At 40.9% G+C, this 17,774-nt stretch overlaps 1 protein-coding gene across 2 annotated transcripts in view; it reads left to right on the top strand.

The window, feature by feature from the left end:
• Nucleotides 1-17,774, top strand: part of SLC10A7 (solute carrier family 10 member 7) — a 136,208-nt gene that overhangs the window by 21,271 nt on the left and 97,163 nt on the right. For both annotated transcript variants that reach the window (XR_009558138.1, XM_035113913.2), the window contains one exon: nt 13,956-13,994. Coding sequence is in view for 1 of the 2 variants with exons in the window: in XM_035113913.2 (XP_034969804.1) it covers nt 13,956-13,994 (39 nt within the window). In the remaining variant the exon portion in view is untranslated. The remainder of the gene's footprint in view (nt 1-13,955; nt 13,995-17,774) is intronic.

Raw genomic sequence — 17,774 nt, 5'->3', positions numbered from 1 at the left:
TATGTACTTCTTTGTCCATACTTATACATTATGCCTAATTTGCCCTTCATTTTTTGCCCTTTAACCCATTTTTGTTACCACATTTGATATATTATGTGTTACTTGTAAAGCATGTTTAAAAATAAATCCAAGGCAAACGAAAGCATAACATGGTTAAATATTGGCTTGATTTAAGCATGGTAGAAAAATGGAAATCTGTTTTTCATTTTTAAAAATCTCATCTTAAAACAAGGAAAACCCAAAAATAATGTAATGGGTTAATGCAATCAGGGCTGGCTCTAGGTAGAGTCCCGGTAGGGCGCTGCGCAGTGTAGCCGCGCGGAAGCCATGCTGCGCCCTGCGGGGGGCGCCGGAGCGATCTCCGCCCCTCAGCGCCAGGACGCGCGACCTGCTCGAGACTGCCCTGAATGCAATGTCTTCTTGTTGTACTTAATATCGCTTAGAAGTTTACTGTAGTATGCTTTATTTAAACATGTATTTATTTGCACTCTTTGAAGCATAATAAGGGACATAGTCAACTCAAGATTTCCCATGTTTCATCAGAAATTTGACTGCAAACATGATCAAGTTGTTAGTAGTCAAAGGTTTTTGCTGGCTGGCTGGGGGACACTGTTGATTGCCTTTTCTCTATTGGAACAGGATTGTGAAGCTTAGGGTAACACATATTTTGATTCATTCTTTACCTTGCTCTTTTTAAATTCTTCTGCTCTTCCCAAATTCCTCAAGAAGTGAGCAACTGAAAGATGTGTTTTGCATTTTGCAAAGCTGTGCTTGTGGTGGAAATTTGATTTGAAGGGCTCATTTCTGCTAGATGCAGCAATATGTCCTCTAGACTTTCAAAAGTTAAAAGGCAATAAGTCAATCCCTCTGGAAACTATGCAGAAATTCAAATCATAAATAAGGAAATGCGTCAGGTACATTAAACAGACATAGAAAAATGGCTTTCTGTCCTTTGTAGCAAGGTAATTGGGCACCACAGCTTGGCAGGAGCTGGTGCTATTGAGTTGGCTGTAACTGCCACAGGTTGATAGGCAGGTGATAAGGCAGCTTCCACTTGGGTCTGCACAGGAGGCCTACCTAATATGCTGTCTGCCCTAAGGGCCTATGGGAACACAGTTGGATTATTATGTTAATGCATGAGCCTGCTGCCCTCTTCCTATCCCAGCTGGGTTCCCTGTTGTTAGGAACTGCTTTGCACTGACAGTGGAGTAATATGCTTCATGATTGAAAGGGCAAAGGGGCTTGGAAGAAAAAAGAATAGGCCTGCACAGATATGTAAATGAGGAAAGGAAGTCAGTAGGAGGGTTTCCATATAGGTATAGATAGAGAATTTATTAGAAAATGAGTAATACAGGGCTGGCTAATTGCACTGTTGTTTAAAAATCCCATTAAAAATAATTTCCATGTGCATTTTTGCTTGTAATGTTAGCGGACACCAGGCTGGTAAATATTTCTGAAGGAGCTGTAGGAATTCTGTTTGGTTTTTTAAATTGAATGATATTATACAGGTCACCAGTATGCAAACCGATAGCAGTTCAGTTGTTTCAGGCTTTGATCCCAGTTTATTCCCCATTGCTAATTTTCTTTTTAAAAAATGTAATTGTCAGTGGAGGGGTACAGTTCCTGCATTGTCTTTTAAAAACCACTTTTTGATCTTTGATGGATTATGTGGCCATGGGTATAGCAGTTTTATTTTGTTTTGTTGAATGTTAAATCTTTAAATATACTGTGTGTTGTTTTGTGTGTGTGTGTGTGCGCACACACACACACACACACTGTATTCAAGGGACCCAGTGATGGAGTACACCTTCTGTGTATCCTGGGCTTTATCTGCATACCTAAGGCCAGCCCACTACTGTATTTGCTATATTGGAAGGCTCTGTTTCTGGCACCAGCAAATGAGCAACATTTATTGCTGTTGCTTACAGATCTGCACCCTCAGTTGCTAGGACCTAAGGCTAGCATGCTTGTGCTATTTATAGCTAATTGTAATGAAAATATAGACGGTCTTCTTGCCCCCTAGTATTTTTACCAAGCCTTGATAGAGACTTGTCTTGAGCTTGCCAGAGTGACACCCCCCCCCTGTTTGTGTAAGGCTGGGAAGGTTTTGATAACGAGCATACAATTTGCAGGATTGTTTGGGGGCACTTCCCCATGTAATGTGCTGTGGATGATTGGTGCTTTCAGCTGGAACCCATGTCACTTGGAAAGCATGTATTGATGGTGCAGTTTTGTACTATTCCAGACAGGCTAGAAGAGTTTTTGTGGTGGCACATTTTAAGCTTCCTCCTTCCTCAGAGCTATAGCGGAAACTGATAATACTGTTTTGAAGGCCCTAGCATAAATAAATAGGATTGTATGTGTGACTTGAAAAATTTGGTGTCTGTTCCTTTTAAAATAATGTTGATGATGCCGAACTAGAGAGAAGGTTTGGGATTAATGGGAAATTGAGGCATGCATACTGTATGTTAAATTTTCAAGACAGTTAATTTCGTTTTTTCAAAGTTATGTGATGTGACCTGACTTTAAGCTTGTATGCAGACTTGTATTACAATTTTTATTAAAATAAAAAACATCAGGCAGCACAACACATTGCTTATTGTAGGAAACAGAAATGTGTTTGATGACAAATACATGAAGTATGAAAGCAAAATATGCACATAAGTTTCTATGCTCAGTGCTGTTGATAGTCAATATAAGTGGTGGTGGTTGCACATGAGGACAGACATGCAGATCAGAAAGCTGTTCCTTCAGGGTGTAATTCTGGGTAGATTTAGGCAACTGGTTAACAGGTAAACCACAGAATGGATTATATCATTGCATGGAAGCTCTTTCCCCACCTCCACTTTACTGATCGCTACTGCTTTTAACAGATGAAATGACCAGCTTGTATTGAGCAATTATGTAATGAAAGCTTCAGTTGGCTAGGCTGTCATATAATAATTGCAATTAACCATGTGAATAACATGGTCGTTCCATTCCATTAACTGTGGCTGATTGGTAACTCCTGTTTTTCACCTATCTTAATGCCTCTACAGATAAAGTTTCACAGGAAATAGCTGGAGAGTATAGGTTCTCCACAGAAAAATATTTGTGTTCATATAGCTTTGGAGGTAAGCTTAAAAGGGCACCATTTAAGATGTGGCCTCGTTCTTTCAGTTCACTTAGAAAGTAATATTCTTTGAAGTTATGGGGATGCATTGTTTTAACTAGACCTCTAATCGTGTTATAGATTATTTGTCTTGAGGAGGATCAAGGGACAAGACCTTTAAGTGTTTTCATCACAGCTTAAGATCTCAGGAAAATTTTTAGCTTTAAATGAAACCTCTGTTTGGGAGGCTGTTATTGCTCTGTATCCATTGGAGAATACATTCTGAGGTAATTTAAAAGACAGAGAGGAAAAGTCACTTAGAGATATAAAGTGCTTGACTAGAAGAGAGTCACATGTTGGCAGTTACTTAGGCATCGCTGTTCAGGGGCCTCTTCTATTAAATCATAAAAGTGACAAACCATTTGTCCTGGTATGACAGCTATTGCCTAGCCTACTAAGCTAATAAGCCGTTGGTAGTGAACAAAACTGAGTCATAAATTAAAATTTCAGATAGTTTCATAGCTGGGGGTTTGGGGTTGCCTTTTATTCATTATTGAGTAACCTTTCACTTTCTGAAACCATGCATGGATAAAGTTAGGTTTTGGAAATAGCTCAGCAATGGGCTTCATCTCAGACAAGGAGTACTGTAGAAATTCTTTGGACCCAATGCAGTCAGCTGCATTCCGGTTTGATGTCAGGGCAACGAAGCCATTATTTCATTTGTCTTCATGTAAGTAGGCATTGGGTTACATTAGAACAACCCTAAACCCTCCACCCTTCAGAAAAGGAGGGGGGAAGCGTGCACATTTCTGTAAAAGAAACTACAAGTACAGTTCACTAACTACTTGTGCTTTGCAACTTCCACTTGTTTCAATGTGGATTTTATGGTAGACCGTGCAAGTGCCTTTGAAATAGATGAAGGTTGCATAGTAGTTTGGTGAATTGAAATATCATCTTAACTATGTCTACTTAGCAGTAAATCCCCCTGAATTCAATGGAACTTGGAATTGCAGCCTTATACCTAATGGTTATATGCTAAGGATCTGACCAAAGATGATGCAGTGACTTTTTATCTTGTACTAATTCATTTTATATGATAACATTTAATACTAGAAAGAGAACAAATTAAGATTTCTCTTTCTAATAAATTTGCACTTTTCTGTTGTCATTCCAGCAACTAAGTTTGCATGCCAGAGGAACAAGCTGGCGGCCAGGTAGTCCATGCTCCTTCCATCAACACCACCATTGCCACTGGTGGGAAAGGGAAATGAAGAGGAGAAAGTCTTTTTCTGCCTTCACCCTCGCCCACCACTGCCACTTCTGATGGGAGGAGGAAGCCTTTGGAACATGGGGAAGGCAGTTCTCCCCTTCTGCCATGCCCCCCACCAATGATGAATAAGAGGCTTAAAATGCAGGCTTGCTTCTCTTGGCAGTAGTGGGAGGTGGGTGGATGAAGGACAGATTAGGTGGAGAGTTGTGGTTGTGCATTATCCTGCGTGCATCTTGCATGAATTTGACTTGCTAAATTTTAACCATACCTGGTTGGAGGTGGGCTGGTGAGGCGAAGCATCCCAGGTCCTAGGCAAGGCTCATTTGGAGCACCCTGCAAGCAAGGAAGCCTTTGGTCAGCAGCACAGTGACTCTGGAACAGGTAGGGATTTTATGGGAGACCCAGCAAGAGCCGAAGGTGCCTTGCTTGGAGGGTGCATCATGGGGATCTTGTCAAGGAAGAAATGCAATGTTCTCTTAAAAATGCTTGTAAATGAAAAGTAGCATTAATGATAAAATACTTCAAAATATTTTACTTTTCAGAGATTTTACAGAATGTTTTTGATAATTTCAATATTGCCAGTATGGTCACATTGCACTCTGATCAAATTCCCCTCACACCCATTTCCAGCAAAGGTTAACTCACTATTGACTTGTTTCAAATCTTGGAACTGAAAATCTGAATAAAGAAACAAATGTGTATGGCTGATCTATGTAGTAGGAGACAAAATTCTGAATTTGTAGAAGGCAGGAACTTGGAGATTGAGTTCCCAAAGTCTGCAATACAACTGAGACTCTTGAAGGACACTTGCTAATTGTAAAGTTCTCAGACACGGAACATTTTACAGGTGCAATATTGCATGCAAGGAGACAACCCTGAGGCAGGTGGATTCTTCTCCACTACCCACTCCAAGCTGGGGTTTGGTGTTGCAGGCACTCTCCAAAACAGCAAACCAACAACAGGTGAAATAGCTTTAGAATGTGAGAGCTGAGTGGAAGGCTCAGAGTTGAAGTATATTATATAATCTTCTAACCAGGGTCTTGGGGGAGAGATCCTAGCCTTTGTGGAATAGCTAAAGGTAAAGGTAAAGGGACCCCTGGCCATTAGGTCCAGTCGTGACCGACTGGGGTTGCGCGCTCATCTCACATTATTGGCCGAGGGAGCCGGCGTATAGCTTCCAGGTCATGTGGCCAGCATGACAAAGCCACTTCTGGCAAACCAGAGCAGCACATGGAAACGCCATTTACCTTCCCGCTATAGCGGTTCCTATTTATCTACTTGCACTTTTGACGTGCTTTTGAACTGCTAGGTTGGCAGGAGCTGGGACCAAGCAACGGGAGCTCACCCCGTCACAGGGATTCGAACCGCCGACCTTCGGGTCAGCAAGCCCTAGGCTCAGTGGTTTAACCACAGCGCCACCTGGGTCCCAGGAATAGCTATTGTCGAGCTAATCTTCCATCTTCACTTCACAGGGGTGTATTGTTGCTTTCTTTCCTCCCCCACCCCTTTACCCATATGATAATGTTTTTCAAGATGAATTTCATAGTAAATTCCAGAGGTCTGTGTTCCCTCTGTGTAGTGCACCCTGCTCCAGCCAATTAAATCAGTAATATTTTTGCTTTTAGTTTGACTTAAATGAATGAATGAACGCATTCAGTTGTCTCCTTTAGACTTGTCATCTACCATGGGTCACGTAATAGAGACCAGGAGGGATGTGAGGATCTAAATTTTCACCTTCAGTGTTTTCAGATATGTGTGATAGGGCCTGCATGCCCTGCAACCCTGTTTGTGTTGCCAGGAAGGTTCATGTTCCAGAAAAAGTAGTAAGCTAGTGCACATTCAACTCCAGATATGCATTTAGTTTCCACTTAGTTCAACTACAAAGGCTTATCAAAAGACAGAATCTGGATCTCGCTGTGTGTTAAAGTGGTGGTGAAGTACTAAAAGACACAACAGGGGCAGTTTTTTGTTTGCCTTAAAGGGACCATTTTATTCATACCCTGTCTTTTGTCAAGCAGTTAGCGCCACACTTTTATTTTGCTGTTCTGCAATAGGATTTTTATATGCATTTTAACAGTTATTTAAGATTCCCCGTGTGCTTAAAAAAGCATCTGAATATATGTACTTCCCCCCTTCTTAAATAAAGCTGCATCATAACCAGAGTGTTCCATCAATACAGAAGAATGAGAAGGGAGCTGTGGCTGGAACAATATGTAAAAATACTGCTCGTAAAAAATTTCCTTTATTAACTGTCATCATCCCCAGAATATATGTTCAAATAAACGTTGTGTAATAACTAAATTTGAGATTAATAGGTCCCTTAAGAAACGGTGAAGTCATTCAGGATAGTCAGTGAAAAATAGGCTGTAAGACTGTAACATGCACATATTGTCCTGCTTACATGCTCTCTCTGGTGTCATTCCCATTTATCAATGTCGGCAGCCTCTGTTCTCATTAAAACACTCGTGCACAAAAGCAACTTAATTTTCTTAAGAGGAAAGGACACCTGATTCAATTTAGCACCAACAACCAATAACTTGAATATATATTCTTTTCCATTCTGATGTCAAATGAATAGTTATGAGCAGGAGCTGAGATAAAATGCATTCCTATTTTTTTATTTTTTAAGCCTCAGAGGTATGTGAACATGCTTCTAAAAAGGAGAGCATCTAATTCTTGGAAAATCACAGTTAAGACTTAAACTGAGATAATATTAACTTTGGTTCCAAAAGGAGCACTTCAAAAGAAAAAGGATGCTTGGTGTGGCTCTTTCAGGCACAACTTCTCACTGATTCAGTCTAGTCTGGGTTTGCAATTTAGGGCCAAATTAGATGTTATGCTGCACACCCAGGTGAAGCCAAAAAAAGCAAACATGGGTTTAGCACCCTTTTGCCCTCTGTAGCTCTCTGTAAGTCTTACCCATGGCCTGACAGTGCAGAATCCTGTATTTATGTGCTCCTGGCTGAGGATGATGGGAGTTGTTATTCAAAACATATGAGGGGCACCGGGTTGTGGAATTAGAATATTTGTTCTGAGATGACTTACAAAGGGAAGGGGAAAGCTTAATGTGGGTCAGGGAATTGGACATGTAATGGCAGGGGTGTGGAAGCTGTGGCTTGACTCCAACTTCCACCTGCCTCAGCCAGTGAGGAATGAAATCAAGGAAGCACCCAAAAGAGGAAATGCATGGGTAACTTCAACTTCCCTTACGTAGATTGTTTGCATATGCATTTCAGACACATTAAAGAAGAAAAAAATCTAGATACACTAAATGATTGTGCCCTAGAACAGTTGGTCATGGAACCAACCAGGACAGCGATGACCCTGGGTTTAATATTGAGTGGCACCCATGATGTGGTGTGAGATGTGTTGTTAAGTCAGTTTAGAGCAGTGACGACAGTGCTATTAAATATACAGTGGTACCTTGGGTTTCAAATGCTTTGGCTTACAAACACTTTGGGTTACACACTCCACTAACCCGGAAGTAGTACCTCGGGTTGTGAACTTTGCCCCAGGATGAGAACGGAAATCGCGCGCTGGCCGCGTGGCAGCATCGGGAGGCCCCATTAGTGAAAGCGCGCCTCAGGTTAAGAATGGTTTTGGGTTAAGAACGGACCTCTGGAATGAATTACGTTCGTAACCCAAGGTACCACTGTATATGTAAATGGTTAATTGCCAAGAAAGTCCAACAGGGTCACATTTGATTTCAAAAGAGCAAACTTGCCCCGCAACGATTTTGCAAAGTTTTTTGCAGATAAAGTCGCTCAGATTCGGGAAGAGGTAGACTCCACCGTGGGAACAGGGCTGGGGCGGGAGAGTGCTAGAGTCCTGTCTAGTTCAGTTGTGTGGGATCAATTCCAATCTGTTACCTCCGAGGATGTGGACAGGCTGCTTGGACGAGTGAAACCAATCACCTGTCTCCTTGATCCTTGCCCATCCTGGCTTATAAAAGCTAGCCGGGAAGGGTTAGGCGATGGACTTTGCGGGTTGGTGAATGCTTCTCTCTGTGAGGGAGCCTTTCCAGACCCGCTGAAAGAGGTGGTTATTAAACCGCTTCTTAAAAAACCATCTTTAGATGCGGCCAATATGGCCAACTATCGCCCAGTTTCAAATCTCCCATTTTTGGGCAAGGTGATTGAGCGGGTGGTTGCTGAACAACTCCAGGCACGCCTGGAAGAAGCGGACCATTTGGATCCCTTCCAGTCGGGATTCAGGCCTCATCATGGGACTGAAACTGCCTTGGTTGCACTGGTTGATGATCTCCGGCGGGCTAGGGACACCATTTGACACCATCGACCATTACATCCTTCTGGACCGTCTAGAGGGGTTGGGAGCTGGGGGCACTGTCATACAGTGGTTCCACTCCTTCCTCCTGGGCCGTGTTCAGAAAGTGGTGGTGGGGGGATGAGTGTTCGGACCCCTGGGCTCTCACTTGTGGGGTGCCTCAGGGTTTTGTCCTCTCCCCCATGCCTTTTAACATCTACATGCAGGCGCTGGGAGAGCTCATCAGGGCGTTTGTGCTGGGTGTTCATCAGTATGCGGATGATACCCAGCTCTACTTCTCTTTCAAATCAGAACCAGTGAAGGCGGTCTTGTGTGAGTGCCTGGAGGCGGTTGGAGGATGGATGGATGGTGGCTAACAGATTGAGGTTGAATCCTGACAAGACAGAAGTACTGTTTGTGGGGGACAGGAGGCGGGCAGGTGTGGAGGACTCCCTGGTCCTGAATGGGGTAACTGTGCCCCTGAAGGACCAGGTGCGCAGCCTGGGAGTCATTCTGGACTCACAGCTGTCCATGGAGGCACAGGTCAATTCTGTGTCCAGGGCAGCTGTCTATCAGCTCCACCTGGTATGCAGGCTGAGACCCTACCTGCCTGCAGATTGTCTCGCCAGAGTGGTGCATGCTCTAGTAATCTCTCGCTTGGACTACTGCAATGCGCTCTACGTTGGGCTACCTTTGAAGGTGACCCGGAAACTACAACTAATCCAGAATGCGGCAGCTAGACTGGTGACTGGGAGCGGCCGCCGAGACCACATAACACCGGTCTTGAAAGATCTACATTGGCTCCCAGTACGTTTCCGAGCACAGTTCAAAGTGTTGGTGCTGACCTTTAAAGCCCTAAACGGCCTCGGTCCAGTATACCTAAAGGAGCATCTCCACCCCCATCGTTCTGCCCGGACACTGAGGTCCAGCTCCGAGGGCCTTCTGGCGGTTCCCTCATTGCGAGAAGCCAAGTTGCAGGGAACCAGGCAGAGGGCCTTCTCGGTGGTGGCGCCTGCCCTGTGGAATGCCCTCCCATCAGATGTCAAAAAGGAAAACAGCTACCAGATTTTTAGAAGACATCTGAAGGTAGCCCTGTTTAGGGAGGCTTTTAATGTTTAAGAAATTAGTGTATTTTAATGTTTCTGTTGGAAGCCGTCCAGAGTGGCTGGGGAAACCCAGCCAGATGGGCGGGGTATAAATAATTTATTATTATTATTATTATTATTATTATTGAGGAGATTGGTTAAAAGGAAGTTGAAAGGTGAAGTCAAGAGGGTCAAATCACTAAAATATTCCGGAGTTGTTTAAAAAATGCAATATTAGGAACTCAGTTGGAGTGTACTGTATACTGCAGGACAGGAAAAGTACCACGAGGTCCAGGAGGATGCTAGAGGACAAATTCATGATCCAACAGACTCTTCTTACGTAGTGAATGATCAGGGTTGTTGAGAGTTGTAGTATAGCAACGTCTGAAAGACCACAGCTCCCATTACTCCTGTGCTATGGGCTAGGCGTCTAGGTTATGACAAAGGACATATGATTACTATTCCTTCTATCCCGTGTTTACAAGTTTTAGGTTTCTATCCTCTCTCCATTTGAAACTAAATTTCACTGGGGGGAAATGGCAGTTATAAACCACAGCAGAACTTTAAGTAAAGCACGGATGGAGAAATACTGAAGAGGAGTTTCTTTTAAAACAACCCAGTTTGAAATTTATATTCTGCTTGATTGTAAAGAAAACAGTCAAAGCAGTTTACAAAAAATAAAACCTCAAAATTATCAGTAAAAGCGGTTGAAAACAACAATTTGAAACATTCAAATAATAATGAAGCAATAAGCTAATAATAGAGTAAAACACATATTTATTTTCCTTTCAGTTACTGCCATTCAAACTCTTGCAGCTGTTTTCAGCCACCACTTTCCCCCTCTGTCTACTTCTCTTCTTGTTCCCATGCCAAGGCAACTGCTATTGTGCAACATGCCTTCACTTTTGCCACCCTGCCCTGCCTTCATGCAAACCCAGGATTGTGATGAGCCCTACAGGTCTTCCAATGGGGCTGCATGATGATACACACTCTCTCTCTCTCTCTCTCTCTCTCTCTCTCTCTCTCTCTCTCTCTGTCCCACACCACCCACCCACCTAAAAACCACTATACAGCAAGGATGGGGAACCTGTTGCCCTCCAGGTGGTGTTAGATTCTAGCTTCCATCAGCTCCACCTAAAGGTCAGGAAACATGGGAGTTGTAGTCCAGGAATATCTGGAGGGACGCAGGTTTCCCACCCTTGCTGCTAAAGCTATTCTGGGACCATACTGTTAGGCCTCCCTGTGCTAAGTAGATTCTGAAATGGTGTGCTGTGCATGTTGGGTGCCATGGAGTGCCATGTACGTCTCTAGCTCATACAGAGCCAGAAAGGGTGAGTGTCCGTCTGTGATTCCACATGATCCACTGCTTTAATAGTTATGGCCTACCTTACCCAGATGTACAAAGATTAAAACAGTCTAACTTTTTAAAAATCTACTTAAAATCTTAGTTTCAAAATCTTAATACTCTCATTCTTCTTCTTTGGCAATCACTTGTAGCCGAGTAAGATTGTCTTCCATGAACACGGTCTTAACAGTGAGTCTGTAAGTGACTCTGGAGGCCAATTCTGAATCCACACATCCTTCCACAGTGGGGATTCCGGGTGGGAGTTGATCACGGTGAGGGTTTGCCAAACATGGCTTTCTCTTAACACGATTCTCCCTTTCGTCCTGAGTTTGAGCGTCTTCAAAGTCCACGAAACCTTTGGTGAAGGCTGTTCTCCAATTGGAGCGCTCGTAGGCCAGTGTTTCTGAGTTGTCTGTGTTTGTACTACATTTTTTTAGATTTGGCTTTAACCCTCTTTTGTTGACCACCAGCATTACACTTTCCATTTTTAAGTTTGGAATAGAGTAGTTGCTTTGGAAGACGATAATCAGGCATTCGAACAACGTGACCAGTCCAAAGAAGTTGATATTGAAGAATAATTACTTTGACACTGGTGATCTTTGCTTCTTCCGGTACACTGGCATTAGTTCACCTGTCTTCCCAAGTGATGTGTAAATTTTTCGGAGAGACCGTTGATGTAATCTTTCAAGGAGTTGGAGATGGCATTTATAAGTGATCTGTGTTTCACAAGCATACAGTAAGGTTGATAGTACAATAGCTTTGTAAACAAGCATTTTGGCTTCCCTGCGAATGTCCCTTTCCTCAAACACTGCACTTTCAGAGCTCTGGTGTTGCTGGATTTCAGCATCAATTTTAGGTTTTGTGGAAATATAATTGCCCAGGTAGGAGAAGTGATCAACACTTTCCAATGTCACACCACTGAGTTGGATTCGTGGAGTTGTAGAGGAGTTGTTTTGTGCTTGTTGGTGCAGCATTTAGGTTTTTTGGATGTTGAGCGATAAGCCAAGCTTTTCGTAAGCTTCTGCGAAGATATTTACACTATAGCAGACAAAGTACAGCAGAGAAGCATTCCATCAAATGCTCAAGAGAATAAAGCTGCGTTCACTGAGTACCCTAAAATATTATACTGTATTGCCAATGCCACACAAATGTCTTGGGGGCAGTGCAAGCCCAAGACATTTTGCCATGCAAAGGTCAAATGCTGCCACCCCCCAATTAGGGTCAACACTGTGAAAAGCTTTGTTGCATTTTTAATGCACCATATCTACCCTACAGAAACACCTAAAGCAGATTGCTTCATTCTAGGGCCATTCTGCTCAGTGGGTATCATTTGTGCAGAGCAGGTGAAAAATGACATGTCCAGGCACTACTCAGCAAACCTGTAAAGGTGAGGACCCCTAGAAGACAGGCTTAGAAGATGATTGCAATGGGAGGAGTTCATACTAGAGAAGGCAGTTCTTGTCTGAAGTGCTTTTACAACTTTGTGGGTGAATATTCAATATGCTTACAGGGCGCACCTGTCTCAAGGTTTGAAACTATAGTTTGGTAGACTATTAGTTAAATTCTTCCTTGTCAGAGAATACATGTTCCTGCTCTCTATCTGTGATTGCTGGCTAGCAGAGTTGTCTGGACTAGTGCCTACCCCTTATGTTCAGAAGCAGAATGCAGATGAGGTAGAGGTGTTAAAATAGGTTGCTGTAGTTCTACAACTGTCAACTGTGATGTTTTATTCAGCTCTGTCTATTCAGAAGTTCCCTGCGCAATGAAGAATGTCATATGCCATTGTCCTTGCTTGCTTGCTCACTAGCTGGTGAGTAAGCAGCTAGGCAATGGTTTCTAAACCTGTGTTTCCTTGTGTGTTTTGGGCCACTGGGAGAGGCTGCGGTCCAGTGCTATCTTTTATTGATAAGGCCAGCAAAGGATGACTCTAATGAAATTATCAAAGCTTTGAATTAATTATGAACTCGAATAAGAAAGCTAAGCTCTCTGGAGCCAAGCATCTCATTAGTCATTCATTCACATTGCAATCTCTTTATAGAGGCAGAAGGCAGGTTCTGCTTCAGCTTAGCCTGTGTTTGGATTTGGTTCAAACTTGCCAGCTCTTTCAAACGTCCTTGCTCTGTGCCTGCAAGACATCCTTGGTGATTAACTTGATTCTGCCTCCCTTCTTCATTTAAATGGCAGATTCTGCTTTCCCCACCCCCACTTTCCTTCCCTCTAATCCTGGTTCTGCATCATCGAAGTGGATGGCATGCAAGGGTTTCTTCTTCTCTGATAGCAAAGGGGAAAGCTTTACAAGATTGTAAATATTTTATATCTCGTGGAGTTTGATAGCTTATCCTTAATGCTTGTTTCCATCATTGTTTCTTGGAAATTTAGGTAAGCATAACACTTTATTTAAAATCAATTCAAAGTCATTTATTTTTCTTACTTGTTGAGTTCCTTACATTCTATAGGTATCTCTGGCCTTCAGGATTAAAAGTCTTGTGTTCCTATGGTTTACCTATTTCAATATGAATTCAGTTAAAAGTTCCACGATAGTAACAGTATATTTCTAAACACTGAGCTCAGTAAGACTTCTGCCCTAGTAAGTTTATGTTTAGGATTATATTGTTGGTCTGTTTGTACTATTTGTGTCATCCATGTAAAAAAATACTCACTCTGGACAGGTCTTTAGCAGTAGTTTATAATTTGTATCATATTCACTGGCATTGGTCCGTTTGCCTTCTGTGCAGCCTCATGTTTACAGATTTCTTTTCTGAATCACATAACGTTATACCTACTTGCAATTGTTATAAGCAGTGGTGATGGCAAGCTAGATTCTTTAAGATTTGAATGAAATGATAGGAGTGTTTTGCGTAAAGCAGAAAGACTTAATGATTTTCTTTTTTCTTTATTTAGGCAGCCGCGATATTTAATTCAGCATTTGGAAGTTTTTTGGTGAGTCATACTGTTTTTTTATACGCCTCTTTAATTTACCATTGTTTAATATTTGTATTGCTTGGGAGGAGAATTGGAGACTGTTATTATCTGTCCTGGTGCTCATTAAATATACCCAAGCTTGTATTTCTTTTCTGTGTCTCCTGCTGTTCGGAAAATTAGTGCATGAATAATCTCTGATCAATATAATTTAATGATGCTTAAGTACATGTTAATAGTCTCCTTAATGAGGTGACAATCTATTATTATTCAGATGTTTTGGAGGCTAGTGTCAATATATTGATTTTCTAATGAGGCTTATCACACAATCATTATTTTCTATCAAGGGGCCATGCATTTTGAAAGAAAAACATGGCCCAGATGATGAGAGAGACAATGCTAATTCACTCAGTGACGTGTCACCAATTTTCTCTGCTCCATGACCCCAGGGAGGCTATTGGAAGAAGTATAAATAAACATTCAGTCAATGCTGTTCAAAGTATCATTTCTGTGTTTACATGTTAGGGCTGCACTTCCTGAGCACACACTATAAAAACATGCAGAAAGGGCAGTCCAGTAGTTCTTTCCTCTGTTTTATGTATTCAGCAAATCAAACAGTTTGGCCCCTTAAGAGACATTTTGTATAATTTTGTATCGTTATAATACACATTGCTCATCTCACATATGATGCTGACAATTACTTTGATAAAAAGTTGCATTATAATAAATACTTAAAATAAGGGGATGTACAATATTACTTTGTGCGTTATGAACACTATCATTAAGTTAAACATGCATATACAAAAATGCTGCAAATAATATGAGATAACATAGGTATTTAGAGAGAGACTTCCATACTCAGATGTTATTTCCATGTATATAGCTCATAATGCTTGAAGCCTGGTATTTTTCCAACTTTTACCATTTTTAAAGCACTAGAATACATCACAGAGCACTGGTGTTAGGCCTCTATCAATTAGCTACAAAGCTGCCTTTTGCAGCTATCTGTAGAACTACTGTGGCCCTGCCATGCTGCATGATCTCAATAAAAAATGTGGGTAGGCGTAATATGGTCAGTGTACATACTTTGTTTGGTTTCTAAGCCTCCAATACAGCTACGCTATATTGTACAATGTGGTACAATATAGCGTAGCTGTCCCTGTGCCATAAACTCCAACATATCTGTCCGTTCAGCTCCATAGTTACCTCATATAAAGTAAAGCACTCTGCAAACCCTGACATTTGCAAGAGCCCTCCAAGATGATGCTAGTTTGTATGTCAAGGCCTAACCTCCCAAAGAGTGTTGGATACGGAAAACTGGTTCACTGAGTTGGGTTCGATGACCTATAGTGTGATAATTCTATGACCAATAAAGACATTCCTGTAAGTGCTTTTCAGATATGCAATCAGGAGACCTGAAAAGAGAAGAGAATGGTTCTATATATGGTTGGGGAGATCTAGTTTTTCAGACAAAGTGGTGTGCTTTTCTTGGAGGTCCTGGAGATATGAATGAGAGCTTTCTGAAATAATATGTATTCTCCAGTTATTTAAATATATTAGCATTTGATAGTCTGCATTTACTGGCAATGACAGAGGCATATACTGGATGTATGGTTTTTAGAATTGGAACTAAATTTCAAACCAATCTCAGAAAATGAATTGCTGTAGTTTTGCAGGCAGAAATATGTGCATATTTATAACTAATGTAATAACATAGGTCTAATTAAAACATAGTGTTTTAAAGAACTAATTGTTACAGAAAACTTTTTTTCCTGTAGCTAGCCTGGTAATTAACTAATAATAGATGAATTCAATTTACATAAATTTCAGGCCAAGAGAATATTTTAGAATTATGCCACAGAGAATTGCTCTGAGTTTTAATATCATTATCTCCTCCTCTCATTTAAAAAGTTGGGTTTAGAATAATTGTGGAACATAAGTGATTTGAGTTTTCCCCATGACAGCAACTTAATAAAATATGATAGCATTTTAGTAATTCAAAGCAGTTGGTTATCAGCAATAACTGTGGCTCTAAGATGGTAGGTCTCTGCACATTTATTTGAGAATAAACCCATTGAACACAGTGGGACTTACTTTTCAGTAAACATATAGGATTAGGTAGCATAGCATGTAGTTATAAAAATATATATATGATTAAATCTGGACTAGACTCCTGCAATGCTCTCTACAGAGGACTGCCTTTGAAGACAGGAAACTTTGGCTAGTGCAGAATTCAGTGACCAGAGGTATGCTTGTTTGTGTGTAGGTGGTTTTATCATATTATTATACCAATTTGCATTGGTTGCAGAGGTTACCTATGTTTTGAGACACTAATGTGTTAGTGCTATTTGAAGTCCAGAACAGTTTTGGGAGCATGTTGCTTAAAAGAGCACCTACTCTCATATGAACTTGCTGCTCTCTGCCCAACAAGCAATGGAGACGTTTCAGTGATGGAATTTTCTCCCCTGAGATCTCTGCTTGGCCTTGTCTCTTCAGGCAGACCATAGTACTGTACAGTACATGTACTTTAAAAAATAATAAGCCACTAAGGGTTTGTTTGTTTGTTTGTTTGTTTGTTTTTAAATCGCTGGACCCCTGTTTATGACTTTATCTGATGCTTCTTTGTTTTATCTGATGCCATTTTACCATATGTTGTTTGTTCAATTATGTGATGTATTTTCCATTTTTATTGTAAACTGCCTTGTGAAGGCTTGCCCTAAAATGCAGGATAGAAACAAATATAATAAAAATAATTATACAATAAAATACACATTTTATTATAATGTCACAGACCTGGAATAATTAGTGTTGTTGGAGTTCACCTGCCAAAGGCAACTGGTTCCTGCATTAAATGCCATAAATGGATAAAATGCTTAAATATTAACTAATTGCCTATTGTACTGTTGCCCAGTTATTCTGGATGTATTGTTTCTAAAGACTGTTGTGTTGAAGTGCTGGTTAGCAGCTTAGTGCTAATATAAGAACAGTGTAACTGTACATAAATTTATATATGTACATGCACACAGCATCCTTCCACAAAATGCCCTTCTAATAAAAATGTATGGAATTCTTATCTACTCCATTTTAGTAGGCAGAATGCTTTATATAGCCTGACAGGACTCGTGTAAATGCATTAGGTGCAGTGTCCATTTTTCTTGCAAATTTGTGACAGAGATTTAATTATGGGAATGACCAACAACTTACAAATCTAATTTTCATAGGCTGAACCAACTTCTTTATTTTTTTTAATGATGGATTTTATTTTTTTAAGCAATGATTTCATTACTATTTAAAGAAATTCCATTGGTGTGAAACCAACCAATTGACTGGCATTTTTATTTCATTATATTGCACCAAATGCTGTTCATGCTTTTTCTGTTAATTGTTCTGCATTGTGTTAAAAAACCCAAAACACTGTGCAGAAAATTGCAGGGGAGGAGACTAGCTTGTTGATAATATCTTCTTTCCCAGTTTGTAAAATCATACTGTACAATATATTTTAAAAGAAAGAAAAAATGTTTGAAGAATGTTGGCCAAACATACCTCTTTGACTTTCTTATGACTGCTTATTTTCAGCAACTAAAGTAAGTGTTCACTACTGATGTTGAGTAATACAGTAATGTGTATAATGTCTAGCTGTTGCAACTATGTCTTCATGGTGTAATTTCATATTCTCAGTTGTCAGTTTTCTGTTAGGAATTGTGGTGAATTGATCCTGTTTTCAGCTTTAGATTCTTTTATGTCTTGGTGTCACAGATCCTGGAATGGTTTAGATATTTTAACTGCAAAGGTACCAGGGCC

The sequence above is a fragment of the Zootoca vivipara genome, chromosome 9, assembly GCF_963506605.1.
Source record: "Zootoca vivipara chromosome 9, rZooViv1.1, whole genome shotgun sequence".
In the NCBI taxonomy this organism is placed as follows: Eukaryota; Metazoa; Chordata; class Lepidosauria; order Squamata; family Lacertidae; genus Zootoca; species Zootoca vivipara.
This window is presented reverse-complemented; position numbering and strand designations above follow the sequence as displayed.